Raw genomic sequence first — 22,152 nt, forward strand, 5'->3', positions numbered from 1 at the left:
TTCCAAAGGGCTGTTTCCTTAAAAGTTGTCATGTTAAGAGGCTTCACTTTTATTTGGTGGTGCTCCAAAACAGCTTGGAAATGTTCTTTTAGCGTTGCCTTCAGCACCTATGACACTTTCTTTCTAAAGGCATGTATCACAGTAAAGCATCCTCCTGTACGTTAGTTGGTTTTTGCAAGTGGTCAAAGGTTATCTGCTGCTGAGTCTGGTGACAGAGTTAGATGATCATACAGAAGAACACTATTTCTAGTTAAAAATAAAAGGTATAGTTTTGAATGATCCAGATGTTCTCATTGACAGTCAAACCAGGTGAATGTTAACGCTGCTTGATGATATGTGAGAGCAGAGATTTGGGGAAATAAAGCAACACGTTGAGGTTGACCCCACATCCTTATCACCCTGGTGACATCACCTTTATTCATGAATACATTTGAACAGTAACTTGTATATCAGCATGATAAATGCCACTCGGGGTCAGAACAGTGTGCCTAGGATTCGTGTCTGCTAGCAGAATCTAAAGGTATTTTGTGGGAGACTGTTGTTGCCAGTTCTAGAAATGGAGCTTAAAAAGGTGTTTCAGATTTCTGCACGTAACATGGAAATCCTTCAGGTTTTTACATACAAATTACCTACATAATATTACTAACAACTTAGTTCACAAGGGCCTTGCTCCACAAGGGCTAAAGCAAACATAATGTGTGTCCTGTTTGCCACTCTGTGCCCATGACCTAGCACGGGAGGAACTACCACATCGCAGGCACTCAGGAGATGTTGAATAAGTCCATGCATTCAAAGTTAATGCCACTATTTGTGTGAAGCTTGCAGTGGAAGAGTAATATGCTTGTCTCTCTCTCTTTTGCAGTTGTCAAATTTAAAAGTCCTAAATCACTCCCCAATGTCTGATGCCTCCGTCAATTTTGACTACAAATCCCCCTCCCCGTTTGACCACAGCACTGATCAGGAGGACAAAACTGAAGATGTTGCCCGTCCCTGTCTGCCCCAGAAGGACCTGCACACTGCTGAAGAGGATGCTGAGACCCTTTTCCCCAGGAAAACGACATCCCATAACGGGACGGAGGACAGTGGAGGAGGCGGCACTGGCGTGAAGAAGAAACGGAAGAAAAAGGATCCAGGAGAGCAAGAAGGGGCAGCAAAGGGAAGCAAGGACAGGGAGCCCAAGCCAAAGAGGAAGCGTGAACCTAGAGAGCCAAAGGAGCCCAGGAAGGCCAAGGAGCCCAGGAAGGCCAAGGAGCCCAAGGAGCCCAAGCAGAAGGACGGGGCCAAGAAGGTGCGGAAGCCCCGGGAGGCCTCGGGCCCCAAGGAGGCCAAAGAGAAGAGGAGCGGCCCTGACTCTGCAGCCAGGACGAAGTCCAAGAAGGCCAGGTGCGTCCCTTTCTTCCCGTCCCGAGCCCCGGGCTCTGCCTCCACAGAGAGGCTGTCCTTGGCCTTACTCCAGCCCCCCTGGACATGACTTCCCCACTTTCAGCCAAAGTAAACCACCTTCTCACCTCCTTAATTAATACTGTGCCTGCAATTTCTTGCCATTCCCTTTGGATTAAGGAGAAGCGAAGTATGTTAGCACACACAGGGTGTCAGGGAAGGGGCGTCACAGGTGTGATACGGGGAGGGCAGCGGTTTGGGAAACGGCCGCAGTGTAGGCTGGCAGAGGAGCAGCTGTCAGGAGGGCGCACAGTGCTGGGATCTGGGAGAGCCGTGGGTGTGCGCAGAGTTCCAGGCAGAAAAGGGCTGCCTGGCTCCCCTGGGCTGCGAGCTCTCTAGTGCAGGCCCACGCCTGGTCTGTTTCTCTCATTCGGTATCTAACACGGTGCCTGACATGTCAGCAGGTGCTCAGGAAACGGTGAGTCATTGAGACCAGAGGAGACAGACCGTAGTGACCTGTAGAGAGAGCAGAGGGCATGGGGACAGATTGGCTGCCGGGGTGATGTCGGGGGCCCTGGCTGTAGATCCTATCAGGATCCAACCGTACACTTTATTCGGGGAGTTAAATATTTGTCATCTGTATACAAATGTAATGTTCTTCGTTTCATCTCTTTTTAAATTCTTGGTGGAGAATATTTAAACTTTTTGCGGACGTACAAAATAAAAAATATATAACCTCTGTATATTTAAGGGGAATTTAAGGAATTTAAGTTTCTAAAATGTAAGTGCAGAGGCAGAGTATAGACCAGGAGCACCCATAAAGATGCAGGGGTTGATGCAATTGCTAACAGAATGTAAAGTAATGGGGCCATCAGACCTGTACAGGGTCAGGCATAAAGGAAGTACATTTTAAAGAGAAAGCACTTTAGGTGGCGTGTGCTGCTACTCAGAAATTATTTTATGGTTCGGTTCATTTTCAGAAGGACAGTTTGTTGGGACCAGGTGGATAATTTTCTAATCCAAGTTAAAACCGCCTTATAATATTCACTCCCTTCTGCCTGGCAGGGGATTTTACCTTTTGTTTATCATAGAGGCTTGGGTGGGATCCCAGGAATGTAGTTCACAGTGAATGGACATAAAATAACCTCACCGGAAGGTCAAAAGAAGTAGGTAAAATCAGGAGTCTGACTAACAAGCAACGTATGGGCCCTGTTTCCGGGTGAACCTCGTGCGCACACACTGATGTCTGATGTGGGTGGAGTGGAGTTTCTTTCTTCTGCCAAAAACTTTCCAAATTATTTTGGAGAAGCTGAAGAGGTTCTTCAGTGTGGCAGCATGTGTGAAGAAGGAGATTCAGACATGAACTAATGGAGTGGCTTACTTTGGTTATTGCAGGAAACAAAGAAGAATCCTCAAGGATGGTGTTTTAGAATTAGGGCCGTTAGAGGAGGGTCTGACAGCTCTAATAAGGAGTTTGGTAGAAAGTCGTAGGTATCAGGGCTCACTTTAGCCACTGGTCTCTGGTGCTTACAATTTTATCAACTTCTTCTTAAAGGAATTCATATTTACTTCGTGTGGGATATGAAACAAGGTAACGGGTATACAGACATTGCCGTAGATTCCATTTGGGGGCAATGAGGAGGAGGCATTTCACAAACCAAGGTTGGATGGCAAATGTATGCATAGCAATATTAAGGGAAATGATTTTGATCTAGTTAGGTTGTATAAAATATAAGTGTGTTGGAGAAGTGCTTCTGAGTCTGCCAACTTAGAAGACAGCAGAACCTCTTGAGGTTTAGAAATCCAGGAGAAACACTCAGAGAGGATGCTAACAGATAGGGCTGGTTATCTCTTTGGGAATGTCGACAAGTTTCACGAGGCTCTCAACCTTCCTTGATTTGGGGGCTGTGTAAGACTGACCTGTTAACATCGTGGAATTCTTCCATGTAGCCCAGATAGGGTTCTGGACTGGTGAGCCTTTCTTATCTTTTATATATTTATAAAATTGCTTTGGCTCCTTTAATTTATGATCCCACTAGGCAGCAAAAGCAGTTCTAGTTCTGAAAGGACATTAGTTGATAAAAAATATGTTGGTAATTAAGTCTTATTTTTTGTGCTCTTTGATTTACTCTCTTGCAGATTGGCTTAAGTACATGTTTTGATTTGAGCCTTTATTGATTAGCCCCTGGATAACACTCCGTGGTTACAGATGATTCGCTGGATGCTTGGATTATTAGAGGAGCTTCACAGCTGATTTAAGGGCTTCTGGTCTTTTCCTGCTTCAGTCCATCTTGCCAGCTGCCACCTGGCTAATCTTTCTGAGGCCCTGCTGTTATCTTACTTATGTTTGTAGCTGGTAGTGGTGGTCAGTCAAACCCCCTCTTCCCTCTCTCCTTTCCAGATCAGCTGGGAAATAGTCAACTGAGATGGAGATAGGAGTTATCAGCTTTATTACTGATGGACCAGATTGAAGGACTTGCACTGGCTTGTGGCCAGAATCGGGCTTCCTGTTACTCACTCAGTTGAGTTTATCCACCAGAACTGCAGGCATGTCCCTGAAGCAGAGGGAGGACCCTGGGCCCTGGGTGCTTCATTCCTTTTCCCAAGTCTCACCAGTCCCATAGGTCCCCAGTGAGAGAAGGTCAGGGAAGTGAGAGGAATTCTAAGAAGGACTGAAAATATGTGTCCGGTATTGTTCCCTCCTTGGGAGTAGGGAAGCATGAAAACATGGAGGGCAGGGAGATGGGATTCCCTCTAACAATTATACCTGCTTAGACACTTCTGATTGTTCCTACTGCCTCCAGGACAAAATCCAGACTTCTTCTTTTCTCTGTTATCCAAACCCTTTGGGGTCTGACCTCTTCCTGCCTCCTGGTCTCTGGCAGCAGACCTGGCCGGCTAGGTGCATCTCCTCAGGCCTTAAATGAGGTACTTGGCTCCCCCTTCTCTGGATCGCTCCTTTCCAGCATGTGATGCCCTTTGTCCTCCTCTCAGACTCCCAAGCCCTTCCCGTTCTTCAGCTCTGAGTGCAAGTCCCACCCAGTTCCTCCACAGAGCTCCCACACCCTGTGCTAGCATGTCCCCTCTGAATTTCCACAGCCCTTGGGGCCTCACTTGTATCACAAATCAAAGACGTTTAGACCTTGAAGAATAAAAGAGATCTAGTCCAGCCCTGCTGCATGCAGCCAGGGAAACAGACCCACAAAGAAGTGACTTGTTTGCAAGGATGTGTCATAAACGCAGACCTCCTGATTCCCAGTCTTATACACTAACCTCTGCAATAAGCTGTCTCTCAATCATAAACCAGTATTTTCTTGTATATATGACCTGTCTCCTCAACAAAAGTGAAGTGCCTGAGGTCAGGACCACCATGCTTTGTGTCTTTTATGTCCCTGGGGTTGGTCAGCAGAGAGGTTTGTTGGTTGTTGGACACATAGAAGGGGTGTGTGTGAGTGTGTGTGTGTGTGTGTGTGGTTTATATATTATTTTAAAATATTTTATATATATAATTTGTTTTCTTGGAACAAATGGATAGAGCTCTTCTCCCTGAAAATGAGACCCATATAAGATCCCATTGTTAAATAACAGTAGGGGGTTATAATGAAATATTTTATTCTTATAAATTTTATAATTTTAGAAATGAAAACTTCAAGGTAACTTGTCCAAGTCACCAAGCTAATGAGCAGCGCTGTCAGGATTTGGCTCTAGGCTCACCTGCCTGTAAAACCCACTTTTTTCTCCACAGCTTTGTGCCTCTTTTCACTTTGCTAGGGAAGGTCAGGAATGGATAACAGTGGGACGATTCCAGTGTCAGAGAAATTGGTTTTTCATTTGTAGGAAACGGCCCCTCTTCTACAGGATTTTAGTTTGCACACTCCGTAGGATCCTCTCAAGGACTAAGGTGGCCCCAGCTTTTTCCTATGCTGTTTCTCTTTGCATTTGAGGCAGCAGATAGATAATTGAACACAGTTCCCCTCCTAAACAGATGACAGTGTCTAGCAGATGTTCCTTTTCAAGTATGATATTAGTAGTGACGAATATCTACTTACTGCTTAGCGGATAAAAACACTCAAGTAGGAGAAGCCTTTAAAAAAACAAAAAAACTACCCTCTCTTATGGGGATATATATATACGTATAGCTGATTTACTTTGTTATAAAGCAGAAACTAACACACCATTGTAAAGCAATTATACTCCAATAAAGATGTTAAAAAAAAAAAACTACCCTCTCTGCCTTTCCCTCCAAACTGTCTTGGAGTTTGAGCCTAGTTCAGTCCTTTATTATATAAAAAGCAAGAAGGCTCCTCCAGGAAGCCAAGTTAGGCTCTCTGTCATTTCCCTGACTCTGAAATTTAAAATTCACAAGTATAGTTTATTTGCTTTTACTGTTTTTTAATTATAGTACCTTTTCCCGAAGAGGATGGGGCCTCTGGCATAAGAAGATATACACAAATACACGTACACCTACAAACACATATGCAGACCTGTACATACATGGACACCCATGGCCCGCATAGCTGCAGCGAGGGGCTCAGAGAGAAAGGCAGGCCTCAGGTTTGCGAGGTCAGGTAATGTTGATAAGGGCTTTGGGAAAATGCTTTGAGATTAGAAAAGCACTGGGCCAGTTCCTCAGGGAAGTCAAATTTTTACCAGTTGAGAACATTATGTGACGTAGTGGATATGGTCCTCAGCAGTTTTTTACGTCAAATGCTTCTATGTGCCTGTGAATTTCATATTTCTTTTTTGAAATGACCTTTAGTAAAAGTCAGCTTCATGGCATTAAAGCACGGCTTGGTGAGCAGGAAAGATGGGCCATTCCAGTGTGCGTGAGGGCGTCAGGAGGTAGGTCAGTGGCCCTTTGGGTCGCCCTCAAACCGGGAGCCAGGCGCTCTGACTGCGCTGGAGGTTGCCTTTGTAAGTCAGGGTCTTGAGTGTTGGTGTCCATGTTGTTGGTTGAGGGCAGAGCATAAGTTTTGGAATTTCCACACGTCAGAATGGTTTATGTTCTCTCTCAAAGTCAAGAAGTGAATCAGTGTGCTGGCCCAAGTGGAGGGCTATCTAACATCTGCTAGGAATGAAAAAACCAAAACGATGAAAAGAAATGAATGGTCTCATTAGCCCCAGCTTCTGTGCCTCAGCTTTTTACCCCCATTTGTTTGGGTTTGTCAACCCAGAGCAGATCTTCCTCCCAAATTCGGTAGGTTTGATAACATCCTGGTAGGAAGGTTTTACTTTTTCTGATTTTTGTCTTTGATAGTTGCTTCTAGAGAGGTAAGCTCCAAACCTGATTGTACCACTGTTTGAGCGGTGAGTCAGCTGATAACTGGGTTGCAGGAGGGGTAATAAAATTCAGCCAGTTGAGCTGTGCCTCACTGTTCGAAGGTCAATCACCTGTCTTTGTTCAGCGTGCAGATCTTTATGGAGGCCCAAGAGTGTCCGTTGACAAGTTTCTTTCTGTTGGGAGACTTTTTATATTCTGATCATTTATTAGAAGAAAGAAGACAAATATAAAGACATGAGTGAGTTCTGAGTAGAGACCCTCTGCTTGGAACCCACTGGGCGTTATGTTAAGTAGGGAAGAAATCTAAATGATAATGTCAGAGACCCACCTCTAAAGCTTTGGACTAAGTCACCATTCCTGTTTTTCTAAGAGCTCCTGGAGTGCTTACTCTGTAATTCCCAGGGCTTTCTGAATTAGGGTCTGGTGTATAGTAGACCTTTACTCAGGCTATAAGGAAACAGTTACTTAAACAAAAATGCTTGATGAATACCTTCTCATTTATTTATCTAGTATGTATTTATTGCCTCCTGTGTGCCTTGTTTTGTTTATAAGTACTTTTGTTGGGAATGGGATAGTGGAGGAAGGAAGGTATCACAGGGGTATCATCTATGAGCCTTGTCATTGGGGAACTTTCTCAAGTTAGAGAAACAGCCTTGCAAGTGTTCCAAAAACAGGCAAAAATATAAACAAATGAAAAGAACCTAGTATAACTGTATATAGAATTAGCTGAAAGGATTTAGAGGATTAAGAGTATTTAGGGAGTTCCCTGGTGGCTTAGTGGTTAGGATTCTGGGCTTTCACTGCCGTGGCCTAGGTTCTAGCCCTGATCAGGGAACTGAGCTCCCACAAGCCACCTGGTGCGGCCAAGAGAAAAAAAAACAAAAAATAGAGTCTTTCAGTTCTGGTCTAGGGAGTCCCTTAAAAGAGGTGAGTATTGAGCTAGTTATTAAAGGAATTAATAGATGAGAAAAGACTTAAAGCAAAATGGTATTTAAATAAATGTTCTTTGCGGGATTTCCAGTTTTAAAATGGTAGGCCGAGCATACATTTATTTTCCCTTCTTCGTCAGACCTTTAATGAAATGACAGGAAGGACAGAAGGGAATAAATTCTTCGAAGATAAGAGATGTTATGAATTTCTGGATGAGGGAGGCCCATAGTATCATACTGATGGGTGAATACTGTAGAGGGAGTCCCAGCTGAGAGCACATGCAGGAGCTATGTCTGTAGCAGAGGTAGAAGTGCTTCCTCCTCACAATGGCCCTGGCAGCCCTGGAGAAGGGCCAGAACTGGAGGTGGCTGATCAAGGGACTATCGGCAGAGTAGCTGCATGATTATTCAGCTCCAGGCTGAAGTCAGACAGTTACTCTAAAGATATTGAGCAGTTTGCTCTGGAAGAGGGTCTAGGCTCCAAGTGGAGACTGACATCCACAACAAGGGGGCACAGGAGCCCAGGCTTCTCTGCCTTTCCCTGCCCATACCCCTAAAAGGGGGAGAAAGGGGCAGCCACCTGTGTGTGCAGAGTCCCAGACCAGGCCTCCCATTCAGGGTTGAGTCTTGTTGGAGAAGGTGACTTACTCAGCAGCAGAGAGCCTCATCCGCCACCTGCATTATCAACCTCATTCATTTTAAATAGGAATAGTCCACCAAAGATCCCGAGACCATAGAGGAAAAGCAGCAAAGAAGCAGGAAAAAGAGGAATGACCAGGACAACTGTCCTCAGAAGAAACAATTCAAGGAAGAGGACTTGTAAAGATTTTAAGTTAGCATCCTCAGATTCAAGATGATGTCTTGTCTGCAAACAGGAATGGGTTATCACGAAAAAGGAACAGTCAGAAAACAAGAAAGGACTAATACAAATTTAAAGCACAGTAGCCTAAACTAAAAGAATTCATCAAAAAACTTGAGCAGAGTAATAGGGGAGATAATATGAGGTGTAAATTCATCAACTTTTGTATCAGGATGTGAGTAGCTCTTGCTTAGTGTTGATAAATAAAGAACTAGAGGCATGAACATATTTGGAGTTAGAGAGGTATCAGTCAAAAGCAAATCTCCCTGGAAAGTGGGATTTGGTGATTGTATGTTTCGTTAGAAGCCCTTCTACATTAAAAAAAATTATTTTCATTTGCTTTTAATCACTTTTAATAAGATTATCTGTTAAAACTCTGCTTTTTTCATCTTAAAAGTATGTAATGTTTTTGTTTCATTTTTTACTATGATAATGTCACAGACTTGTATAATCTTTGTTCTGATGGTGCGAATGATATGATTAAAGGGATTGAGGACAAGCAGATATGGTTCACGTTTTGTCTACAGATGACTATATCTGCACCCAAACCATTTGTTTTGGGTATGTGTTTTTCTTTTAACCAATATCTATTTTTTAAAATATTTATTTATTTATTTTGGCTGTGCCGGGTCTTAGTTGCAGCACACAGGATCTTCGTTGCAGCATGCGGGATCTTTTAGTGGCAGCATGCGGACTTCTTAGTTGCGGCATGCAGCCTTCTTAGTTGCAGCACACAAACTCTTAGTCCCCGACCAGGGATCGAATCAGGGCCCTCTGCATTGGGAGCGCGGCATCTTACCCACTGGACTACCAGGGAAGCCTCTTAACCAATATCTTAAAAAACCTATGCGCAACTCAGCTCTCTCTGTATAGGCTGGACGAATATGGGCATTAAGTAAAAGTTGGATTAAGTGTGCAAATGAGCTCTCTGGGGTAATGTCCACGTTTTCAGTGCTATACTTCTGGGAAGAGGATCAGAGCCCGTGGCAAGGCCTGGGTCGGGAGCTTTTCTGGAGAGTTGTTCCTCGAGTGGGGCAGTGGATCCTGGGCTGGACTCCCCAGGTGCGTGCACATCTGCGGAGGCAGTAATTGGCATTCTGAGCTGTTTTCAGTCATCCTGAATTTGGGGGTAAAGGCAACTCACTGTGGCAGTAACTGATTGTTTCCTGCTAAGACTTCGATGGACATTTTATAAGATTTAATTTTAAAATAGGAAGGTGAGTCATTTTGAAATAATGCACTTGGTTTGGTAGATTAAATTTTTTCAATAGCTGGAATCCATGGGGGCAAAGTAATAAAAGACTCATAGCGGTGAGTCTCGTACAGTGTTGTGACGCATACCCAGACTTTCCTACTCATACTCAGATCCAGCACTCCGTTTCTAACTCTCAGTTCTAGCAAAGAAAGCTGGAGGTTGGGAACTGGAGATAGAGCTAGGAGGAAAGTTGAGGAAGTCTGTCTGTCTAGTGATTTAATAGTACAGTTCCGTATATGGAAGGCAAAAAAGGTATTTATTTTCCTAATGCAACTGCGGAAAGTAAAGATGTATAAAATCTTGGCTAATGAAGTTGTGTAGAAGACAGGGTGAGAGGGCTCTGGGGCCGAGGCCTACTAATAAACTGTTAATTGGTTATTCCCAACAGTTGTCCTGCATGAATGGTATAGTTTATATGTTGGAAATTTCTTGCATATCATAAATACTTGATAGGTGCTTCTTTAAAGCGGATATATGGATATATGTTTTATTATAAAATCAATTTGGGTTTTGTTACTGAAAAAGGGACTTTGAGCCTCTAAAATCTTGTCTGCCATTTTTTTCCGTCCTCTAAGTTAGTTTGTTCTAACTCTGAAAGCTGGAAAAACGAGGATTATAAAAATTACACTGCTTCGATCCAGCCTCAAGTGCCATTAAATGGTGAGATTATTCGGCCTTTGTATTATTTACAACTCTCTTGGTTACAAGTGACATAAACCCAACTTGAATTAAGTTAAAGAAAAAATAACAACAAGTGAGTTCAGTGGTTTTAAGGAATCAGAACCAGGGGCTATACCATTGAGGATTCCACAGAGATCTTTGTCTCCCGCTTTTCTGCATCTCTTTGAGTGTCAGCTCCATCCTTGACAACTGCTTTCCTTCTCAAGGTCAAACTGTGCCTGCCTGTAACTGTGGGCTCATAGCTTAACAGCCTTGTACCCTAGGAGGAAAGAGATTCATTTTCCTGCCCACTCCTACCAAAAATTAATCTTTTTTTTTTTTTTTTTTAAGGGAAAGAGTCCCAGGTTCGCCTCTCTGGGTCATGTGTCCATCACTGTGGTAAAAGAACTAGGATACCATAGCCCATCCTGACCTTCTGTTCACCGTCATGGTTTGGGGGATCAGTACTGATTCTTAGCAAAAAGATGCTGAGCGAACAGTATCCACCTCAGCCGTGGAATAGATATATATCAGAATAATTTATATTTATATATATTTATATGTTTTTTTCCTCCACCATTTGAGAGTGAGTTGCAAACATCATGCCTTTTTATCCCTAAATACTCCAGTATATCTTTCCTAGGAGTAAGACCATTTTCTTATGTGTAACCATTTGTCTAGTTACTGCTTTTGTTTATGTACAACTAATACGCAATCTGTGGAAAGACACTGTAAGATCATGCTAATATCCTGTTCCTCTTCAAATTGTTCTCCCCCCAGATTTAGCATTCCTCGATGATTCTGGACTGCACATATCTTTACGACAGTGGTTACAAAATGATTTTCCAACTCCACCGATTCCTCTCCATTTACTGTTTGTATTCTATAAGCAAGAGCTTTCCTTTCTCCCTCATTTTTTCATTATTTATCTGTCTATCTGTCATTGGGATGGATTCCTGTTGTTTTCAATGGCTTATAATTCATTACTGACCTTGATTACTTTGGTGCTCAAATGGCCCCAGTTGTGACTGTGAGCTCTTTAAGCTGACTCCTGTGCCTTTTTGACGTGCTGCCTTAATTTTGTTGAGCACTCCCTTTACTCTCTGACAAAACAAGATGTTTCAGGCTGAACTTACAACTGCCCTGTCTTGGAATCAGCCATTTTTGTGAGGAACTTTGGTATTAGAAACCAAAATCTGAGTGCTATGTGTGCACATTGCTTTTGGAGCATCTTTGCTTTTCAGCTCTTTCGGTTGTCAAAGCTAGGGAAAAAATACACAAGACATACACATGGACATATACGTTCATGCACGTATGTACACACCTGCGTGCACACAATATATTCATAATGCATATGTACCCATTTATATGCATGTGCTCATACAGATACTTACTTTAGAAAACCTGTGATTACACTGAGGCCTCCAGTTCAGATCCATCCCACAATATCTTCCTTGCCTTACACCATTTCATATTCATGTCTTCCCACTTCTTGGGTGAGAACCACAGCTCCTAACACCAACACATTTACTCATTTGTTTAATCCTATACCACAACTAAAATAGTTTCAGAATTGCTTCACCTATACACCTACCAGAGAGAGTTCAGGATATGTTTGCTGTTCTCCCTACGTCTCCCCAAAGCTGAAAGTATATAGTCAAATATTGTGTTTATAAATTTATGAGATGTTTTTTCCATCTGTTCCGTGTGGTTATGTTATTCACTTGAAATACTTAGATTCATTTATTTCAGCTTGTTTTCATCTTTAAATTTTTTGATATGTAACATGCTTCCAAAAGTCAGATTTTATATAAAAAGATAGAGAAATCACTCCTTCCACCCCATTCCCTCCACTTATCCCTTGTGGATAATCATTGTTTTTTGGTTCTTTCTGTAAAGTAAGTAGATATATGCAAGTTTTCTTACTTCCTCTTTATTCTTTCACAAAAAGTAGCGTATTACTATACTCTTTTGCACGTTGCTTTTTTCACTTAACAATGTATCTTAGAAATCATTCCATATTAGCTTACAGAATTCTTTCTTAATTGTTTTTACAGCTACATAGTACTTCTTTGTATGTATCCTCATTTATTCAGCACTAATGTTCGGACATTTAAGTCTTTTTTGTTATTTTGAAATTACCAGATAATGCTGAATAACCACGTGCATATATATTTTCATATTGTTGGAGGTGTATCTGTAGAGTATATTCCTATAGATGGAATTGTTGGATCGAAGGGTGCATACATATATACATACCTACATAGTTTTGTTACATGTTATTTGACCACTATTTTTGAAGAACGTAGAACTTCGAGGAGCAAACAAAACATTCATGGGCCAAATGCATCTGTAGGTGGAGGTTAAAATAGCAATGTGGAGGTTAAAATGTCCTTCATTTGATAACACTCAAGTATAACGTTTTCACAGCTCACTCCAAAGACGGGAAAAACACATTTCACCTCGTCTTCCTGGAGGATGAATTCAGGTGATACTTTCTTGATGTCCTATTTGAAAATCCCATTTATAGGCTTATAAGAAATCTTTTCTTCCTGATATTTGTCTTTATCAGAAGAGCTCCAGGAAGAATTTTTTGAACTCAAAATCGATTCTGTTGTCAAAGGTAACCTCCAGAAAATCACTTTGAAGATATCCCAGGTAGAGTATCTTCTTGTTTACCCCCAGATAGGTAAGCAGGTGTCTCCAGACATTTTCCAGTTTTACTGACATATATTTAAGAAGTTTCCCTCCACTCCACCCCACCCTCAGCTTCTGGCTAGGAAATCTCGTGGTGCCCCAGGCTGGACTTTGGAGGTGCCTGACTACAGTTCCTCCTTACTTTCATCATTTAATTTGTTTCTGAAAGCATGGAAGGCAAATATATACAAGCCTTGTTGTAAGGTTTAACATTTTGCGGAGGTTCTGTGACTTCCCTGGTGGTCCAATGGTAAAGAATCCGCCTTCCAGTGCAGGGGATGCGGGTTTGATCCCTGGTCAGGGAACTAAGATCCCACAGGCCGTGGGGCAAGTAAGCCCACATGCCACAACCACTGAGCCCGCGCACCATAAACCTCGGAGCCCACGCACTGGAGCCCGCGTGCCACAAGTAGAGAAGAGAAAACCCGCAGGCCACAACTAGAGAGGAGCCTGTGCACTGCAACAAAAGATCCTGCATGCCACAACCAAGACCCAACACAGCCAAAAAATAAAAATAAATAAATAAATTCCTTTAAAAAATATTTTGACGAGGTTCTATTCCTTAATTGTGTCTTGAGCTTGGTTTAGTTTTCAGTGGGATATTTCACAATGAAGCATGTTTCTAGCCCATCTATATACAAATATTTAAAATGAAGATTAAACATATACAGACAAAGTTTTCCAATATGAAGTTATATTTAGTAGATAGATAAAATTGATTTCAGATGTTGGGAGAAGGATTTAGGATTTTACAGAAGATTAAATGGGGTTCTCAGCACGTGGTCATTATGGTGACTTTCGGTATATTAGCTGTCTTTAAATGTGTGTCCAAAAAATTAAGCACAAACCTTCTTTTGTTAAGAGAACCAACTATGGATTTATGAATTTTTCTGTATATTTGGGTCACTGGAATGTTTTGTTAACAATTCTTTTGGTCATAATTTTGAGATTCAAATAAGATTAAAGGAGATTTGAAGTTTTTGCATTTATTGAAAGGGAGCCTGGGGTTAAAAAAAAAAAAAAAAAAGGATCCAGGAAACATGATATGGTATAAACAGTGACAGGCTGAGTCACATGAGCTGAGCGCAGGCCTCTGCTCCGCTGCTAACTTTGGGGCCTTTGTTGCTTTTAAACCTGTTTCTTTATGTGGAATACGAAGCTCATCTGCCCTGGCTCCCTCACGGAACCGTGGTTGTAACAGTTCAACGAGACAGAAACACATAAGTGCTTTGTAGAATATAAATTGCTATGTAATTTTCTTAGTGAGAAGCCATGTAACATGAGATAAATATTCCTGTGAAAATTTGGCATCTTTTTAAACTGTTTCATCTGAGTCTCCTGTCCTGAAACTGATAAGAAGTACTTTTTCCCCTGGCTTGAGAGCACAGGTCTCTTGTTAAAATGTACAGTTCTCTAAAATGGCAGGATCCGTTGAGTTTCATTTCCTCAAAAAAATTTTCGTAAAGAACTTTGCTGGTAGGGAAGCCAGTCTTCAGCCTAGGGAATCGAGGGTGGGCTGGGTCTGCACTCATGTGATGGGTGCTCTCCGTTGTCGCTGGGTGCTATCCCGGTACGGGTTCATCCCATTGGATCTCCCTTCTCTGAACAAGGCTGGTGGTGTCCCTGTCTTCCCCCACACTTTCCAGTAACTCACCTGATGGGAAATACCAGTAATCGTGGCTCTTCCTCATTCTCCACATTCTGCCAAGACTTACTGGTACTACTTCTGCTGGATCTTTCAAATCCTTTTCACCGATGAGTTTTCATTGAGCATTTCTCGCCTAGGTCTTCATTCCCTTTTTCCCGGGCTTGCCATCATGCCCTTTTCACACAGTGAGTCTCAGCTCTCTATCCTCGTGTACTCCTGGTTTCTTTCCAGCTCCATCACTTGGTGCTTCTGTTCACTTGCCCTGTCATCCAGCCACACAGGCTGTCTTTTACTAAATGTGCCTTTAACACTCTTCCATTCCCCAAGAATGCCATGGTGGTTACGAGCATGCCTGGTTTAAATACTTTCTCTACCATTTACTAGCCATGTTACCCTGGAAATCTTAACTCACTGTGCCTCTTGATAAAATTAAGATGATAATACTATCTGCGTTAAAAGGTTGTTGTGAAGAGTAAAGGAGATAATCCGTGTAAAGGGTTAGAGAACGGTGCCTGCGTGTAGTAGGTGTTATATACGAATTAGCTGTAATTGTTATTATTCCTGTTTTTCTGTCTGTCAAAATTCTGTGTATATCTCTGCTCAAATGTGTTTTCCCAGATCTCCCCGATGACACGAAATCGTATCTATCCATTGATGAATCCATCTATCTATCCAGTAAATATTGAATACTTAGTATGTTTTAGGTATAAGACTACTCACTGTGAGGAATACAAAACTTAATCAAGTGCGTACTCCCTGTCCTCTGGGAACCTAGAGTCTGATAGGACAGCTCAGAGAAGTGTAAAATATTCATCCATTCAGCAAATGTTGATCGAGCCACTGCAGAGGATCCCAGGTCCTCTATGGTTCTGAGCCTGGTGTCACGTGTAATGACTAACTTTGATGAAAGATTAAAGTTTGAATACCTTATGCAAAGCACAGTTGAGGTGCTAGGGAGTGTAGAAAAGAGATTTTATCAGCCAGCAGGGCCCGAAAAGGCTTATTAGAGATGTTGTCATCTTAGTAGGGCCTTTCAGGGTGGATGGACTTTGCCCATTTCCACCTCTCAAGAAGCATCCATCTGCTGCATTGGGCTATAGCTCTCGGTGGTCTGTAGGAATTCTGTCATTACAACCTCCTCAGGGGGTGGGCAGTGTTGTCTTCAGTTTTGAGCTCCTGGTACTCCAAGTTCGTATGCATAGACCATTCTCAATAGAGGGTGATGACAGATTAGGGAGATGTCTCTTCACATGTAACTTAAAGGGAGATTGGAAGTGGATGATTCTCAATATCTGTGAAGCAATTAAACTTCCTAGAGAAGACATTTATGTGAAACTGAAAGTGAGGTTTTTTTGAGATATTCATATTATTTTATTTCTTATCACATTAATCATATCTATAGTAGTCATGATAGGGGGTATAAAAAAAGTGAATTTTGCATCAACCTGTGTAGATATTTCTTCCCATATTTCTGCAAATTTCTGGGAAGAAACTCTTGTAGATTTTCCATTAAAGCCTATCCTGGCCCAGGAATTCCAGGATGTGCTATCATAACTGTAATCACACGAGAAATCTTAGTTTTAAAAACTGCCCAACAGTTTTAATTCTGAATTTCTCCTTGTAGCAAGGAGCAAGGACCAACCCCAGTGGAGAAAAAGAAGAAAGGAAAAAGGAAAAGTGAAACCACAGTGGAGAGTTTAGAGCTGGATCAGGGCCTGCCGAACCCATCCCTGCGGAGTCCCGAGGAGTCCACTGAGTCTGCAGACAGCCAGGTACAGCTGTGCCCGGAAGCCCTGGTGGGCGTTCTGGCTGCCGGGCAGCGTCTTGCTGACACTGATCCTGTTGGTCCTCTCTCCCTGTCTCCAGCCTGCATCTCTCGCACACAGACCTGGGCTGGGCTTTCAGTGTTTTAGTGGGTGACCACAGGTTTTTCTTTAGCATTCTGGTCCTTATACTAATAATCTCCCAGTTTTTTAGTGGTGTTTGCTTCCTTCTTGCAAAGTAGCATGATATTAGGCCGCAGTAAGAGTGAATGTGGAAAGTGGAGTTGTGATCCAAACTAGGTAAGGCTCAGAGGGCCTGTTTTGCTGTGTAGGTAATACATTCAGGGCTCAGCGTGCTGGGCCAGTCTACACAAGGACACTTTCATAATCCCAGATGCTGGAAAAGCCAGGGATGGATTCATTTTGCCCAGATGGTAAGGAAACATGGAAACAAGGAGTTGCCCACCTAAGTGAGATTTCTGAAAACATGCCGAAGTGTGCCCAGGACATTGGTAGGAGTTTTCTGTCTGAGTTGAGGCTGCCTCTCTTGGACGTGAGTTCTAATATTTGAGAGTGCTGTTTCCTCTGACATCCACAGCAGTTTATCTGGGCTGTGCTACTGCATGGGGGCCATTTAGGGTAAGACCAACTTACTGCTCCTTAAGAATCATCTGGACCCTCGTAGATTCCTAGGTGATCTTTGTTGTAGTAAGGTGTCAGCTCCTAAGGTCGTAGTGGTAAATAAGTAGTAGTGTCTGGAGTGTCAGATCAGAGACCCCCTTTCACTGCCTGTAAACTTGGGTTAGTGGCTCTTAAGTGTCCTGACGGGCAGAGCAGCAAGTACATTAGGTTGATGGGAGTTGGCAGGGGGTTCAGTGTTTCTAGGATGGTGATTTGTACGTGGGATTGGGGGGAGAGCTTTTTATGTGGAATCCCTCATGTAGAATTAAATGTCATAGAGGTGACACAGTGAAGAAATGATGGGAACACAGAGAGAGCCCCAGGAGGTATCTTTTAGATGATAAGGGGGGGGGTGAGGTCTGGCTTTTCGTTTTGTCTTGTAAGGTTTAAGTATCTAAGAGAAAGCTAGCTGGTGAATGGTTCCCAGAAGGGTTCCTACTGCTTGGATGTGATGTGTATGTAGAGATGATGTGTTTTTCTGTTTGAGGAAAGCCACTGGGTTGCTTTGTTGTAGAATGTTCTCTCTCTAAAAGGTCACAAGCTACTTAATTATAGATGAGTCCTTTCATGGTGAGTCGCGAATCTTACTTTGTCGCACTTAAGATGTCTGCTTGCATTTCAAAGGGTGTTAGGAGATTCTCAAAATAAGTCCTAATAAAATTGGTATTATTTAGTTGTTTAGAAGTACATGGTAAGTATGGTGAATTCGGCCAAAAAAAAAAAAATCAAAACCAAAAAAACTATTAAATCACTGTCATAAACCCTGAGCTTCCAGCTATGCTGGAAGGGACCTCAAAGATGATGAAGTTACTTCCCATCCCTGTTTTACTGGAATAGAAACCGATTCCAGAAAGCGGGGTGGGGGAAGCAATGATGCATAAAACACGTTTCCTTGGATTCTGAGGCTACACCTTCTTCTCACTGGATCCTGGTGATTTAGCTCCCCTCCCTCACCTGGGTCCCATTTTGAGTGAATTTAGTCCTGAAAAGAGTTATGTTTAGGGAAGATTCTTTTTGCGAAGTTAGAGAGGTCTCCTTCAACTGTGAGTGTAGGTGAGCGTGTCCTTGTGCAAGCTTTTCCCTCTGACTCACAGGTAGTCTCTCTGGCGGGTGTGTTTGTCCTGTAGAAACGACGCTCAGGACGGCAGGTGAAGCGCAGAAAATACAACGAGGACCTGGACTTCAAAGTGGTGGATGATGATGGGGAAACCATCGCTGTCCTTGGAGCTGGCCGGACATCTGCCCTCTCAGCTTCTACACTGGCTTGGCAGGCGGAGGTACGGCCTTAAGATTGGGCTGCTGGCCTCGGCTGGACAGCCATTTTGACTACTTGATGGAGCTGTACTGTGGCTCTTTTTTTAAGCGTAAGTTAGATCACCTTAACTGCTGGTTCTATCCTTCAGGTGGCTTTCTGTTGCACTTAGAATAAAGTTTAGACTCCTCACTGTGCCTAGCAGGCCCCTCTGTCATCACACTCTCCCTAATTCACCAGATTCATTTTTCAGATACATGGCTTTTTGCCATCTCTCTCATTACTCTCCAGCTAAAAGACTTGCCTCTTTTAATGCCATGAATTAGCAATTCTTTCCCACCTACTGGCCTTTGCCTGTAGGGTCCCTTTTGCCTGGAATGCTCTTTACCGTATGCTTTACATGACTCTTTCATTTAAAGTAGATCCCTGCCCCTCATCCTAATGTTTATTTCACTCCTGTTTGTTTCTTTCATAGCTCTTACTACAGCTTATAATCGTGTTCTGATTTCTGATTTCATTTTATTTCTTTATCTCTCCGTGAGAATGTGAAAGTCTGATACAGAGTAAATAGCTGTTCCATGAATGGAATCACATGAACTAGTAATTTACAGTTGGGAGTTGGATTACAAATGTGTATTGAGAGTCCACTGCAGGGCCAGGTCCTAGGATACGAGGATGAGTATCAAGGCATGGTCCCTGCCTCCAGGGAGTTTTATCTGGGAGAAGAGGCATATAGCTGTGCTGATATTGTGATAAGTGCAGTCTTAGAAGTCTGTGCTGGATACAGTGGCTACACAGAAGGAAAAGTGGACAGGAGAGGGAGGTCAGGGTTTTAGGGGAGGCGTTTCTGACGTGGACCACAGCCTCACAGCCTGATGGTCCCAGAGGATGTGGTATGGCAGCTTGATGAGCTCGGCCAGGTGGTGGGGTCTGATTTGAGGAGTGGTGGGAGACGAGCCTGGAGTGGTAAGAAGAGTCATGTTATGCAGGCTTTGGCTGTCAGCTAAAGTATTTGGCCTTCCTTCGTACTGTGGATTGAATGAGGGGCAGGAGGCATCGATGGGTTCGAGCAGAGAAGCAGGATGCCCGTATATGCAGTTTAGGAATTTCCATTGGCAGCAGTATCAGGCAGGAAAAGGATAGCATTAGGACCTGGTACCCCCGATGCTAGAAAGGCAGAGGGTAAATGTGGAGAAGGAGGAGGTCTGTGCCAAGGAGCTTACGGAGGAGGAATCAGAAGCAAGAGAAGAAACAGGCTGTGCGTGTAGGAGGCGCCTCGTTGCCGGCAGCACGTTCTGAGACACAGGCTGTCTTTTGTTATGGAGTCGCTGTTGCTGACTTGGCAGGATTCATGTTCTGCGTGTGCAGCAATAGCACAGATACCTGTCCTTCCTCCTGGACACTGTGTGGCTGGCTAGTGGAGCTCATGATGCTTTATCTGTGTAAACCACCTTGCCTCCAGAGTAATGCATTTTCACATAATACTACTTTTCAAGCACATAGTTAAGAATAGCCCTTGCAAGACTGCTGTGAAGTGATAGGATTACATTGTTTTACAGTGGGTTTCCCTTCCTTGGAGATTTTATGGTTGGTTTGGTAGTTAAAACACTCTAAAGGATTTTATTTTCTCCTAGTAGCCATTTAGCCCAAGTCATTAACCATATTTCAGTTGTTGTTCTGTCTTCTCCTCTGGTGCCTGAAGCACAGCATTAGCTGATCAGACAGAAATAGTTCAGGAAATTTATATATATCCTAACAAGGCTCTTTCTGTCCTCTTAAGGGTACAGCAAAGAGAAAGTTTATAGTGGTGAAACATAAGCTGGAATCTGAATTTGCATTAATTACGCCTCAAAAATTGTGACTAAATTTAAACAAGAAAGAGGCCCGATACGAGGTTTTGGCATTGATGTTTATTTAGCAAGGCAGCTATGTGGCTCTGGCTTCCACGCCACAGGGCAGACTGGACAGCCTGCGTGGGGTCGAGCGGATTGCACGGTCAGTGCTCTGTGGAGCCCTCCACTTGCACCTGTTTTACATAGTGGGCTTCCTGGCGGGGGGTGGGGTCTGAACAGAGATTTCCCAGGCCAACACAAAGCCCCAAAATCAGGGATCTCATCTAGGATTCCAAGCAATCCTCAAAGTGTCCAGTGGCACAGAAAATCAGTGGGAGAAGATGAGGCTTTTCCTTCATCCTTCTCCCAAGGCCCTTTGAAAGGGTGTCTGCCTGCTTGCTGGCTTTAGCTTGGGGCAGAGAAGGGTGTGCAGTCAGCACCAAAAAGGCCCCACTGCTACCTCCTTGCTTTCTTTGTAGTGTCTTATCAGCATGCTCAGCCCACTTTTGTGGCTGCTGGCCCCTGTCCCAGCCCCAAATTGTAACCTCAGCAGTGCTTACCTAGTGGTGAGTTGCTGAAAACATCTTTACGCATGATCCAGCCTAACTCAGGACTGGCAGATTAGCACAGCCCTGCTTTGGAGTCTAGAGGCCCGTCCCCTGGCTGGTATATGGGATTAGGGCTGGAAGTATGTTTCCAGCCTGACTGTGACTCTTTGCCTTCCTATTCTTTGTCAAACTGATGTCAGTGCCTGGAACAGAGACAGACTTTCACAGTTGTGGTACATTTAGTGTATAGATTTTTCCAAGGCTGTCTCAGTTTTTGCCTCCTACAGTTTGTGTGGTTTGTATGATTTTGCCTTTGAGACAGAAGGACTTGAATGTGGATGAAGCATCCACTCCTGGTGTTCCCCTGTGCTGCCTCCTGCTGCTTTGCAGACGGCACCCTCTGCTTTGTCTGGCCTTTTCCCGTGCCTGGCGAGCTGACCGCAGTTGTTGCCTCCCTCAGGAAGCTCTCTGCACCCCCCTGAGCTGGGGATAAGTGCCCTTCCTTCCTCTGTCTAACTCTAATATGTTTAACTTCATCACTGTCCTTTAAACACCTGCCAGTTTTTGTTTCCTTCATCTAAGCCATGAGCTACGTTAGGGTGGGGCTTATAATCTTTTTTTTTTTAATTTTTTTTTTTATGTATCTCTCTGGCATGAAAGAGCTTCAATAAAGTCAAATTTCCATTAACCCCCAGGAACTATTCAGATGAAAGTATGACACTTTCCCTCTTCTGTTTTGTGGAGTATTTATAATATTAAGCCTGATGTCCCCCAGAATCCTCCCACCACTTGTTCTCAGCATGTGACTGTTCTGATGCATCAGTGCCTCTGCCATTCTGTTCTGAATGTCACTCCTGATTGTTCCCGCCATTAGATTGTAAACTTTTACAAAACAAGCCTCACTTTTTAATTTATCACAGTTTTCACCTAACATAGCTAGTACTTTATGTTGGGTAGTAACTAACATAAAGACTTGCATTCAGTTGTACTTGTCATGTATTTATTTAATATGTGAATAATGAATAAATATGCTTAAAACTTATTACAGAAACAGGTGTGATTCTTAACTCCTGGATTAGAAAGACAAGAGTGAAGTGTTTTTCTTTTTTCTCGGGCTCTTGTTTTCTCCAGTTCTTCATACTGGCATAGTTTCCCCACTGGTGTTCATCCACGTCTCACTCTGTCACCGACAGCCGTGGGCAGGCCCCTTGGCAGAGCGGCTTTTGGCTGGCATGGCTCTAGCTCTGTATGGCTCTAGCTCTGTACCAGCCCGCGTGATTCACTGCTTAGGCTCCTATGCACTCGGCCCGAGAGGATGGTTTTCATTCTTCCCATTTCTCAGCTGGCCACACCACTGTTCCCCACCC

The 22,152-nt window shown here is 43.3% G+C and overlaps 1 protein-coding gene across 4 annotated transcripts in view; it reads left to right on the forward strand.

The window, feature by feature from the left end:
• The window catches only part of CHD6 (chromodomain helicase DNA binding protein 6), a 211,721-nt gene that overhangs the window by 81,771 nt on the left and 107,798 nt on the right, over window positions 1-22,152 (forward strand). For all 4 annotated transcript variants that reach the window (XM_029221761.1, XM_029221758.1, XM_029221759.1 and 1 more), the window contains 3 exons: window positions 863-1,383; window positions 16,334-16,481; window positions 18,281-18,430. In XM_029221761.1, coding sequence (XP_029077594.1) covers window positions 863-1,383; window positions 16,334-16,481; window positions 18,281-18,430 — 819 coding nt within the window. The remainder of the gene's footprint in view (window positions 1-862; window positions 1,384-16,333; window positions 16,482-18,280; window positions 18,431-22,152) is intronic.

The sequence above is a fragment of the Monodon monoceros genome, unplaced genomic scaffold, assembly GCF_005190385.1.
Source record: "Monodon monoceros isolate NGI ecotype Baffin Bay Population unplaced genomic scaffold, NGI_Narwhal_1 Super_Scaffold_13, whole genome shotgun sequence".
Taxonomy (NCBI): domain Eukaryota; kingdom Metazoa; phylum Chordata; class Mammalia; order Artiodactyla; family Monodontidae; genus Monodon; species Monodon monoceros.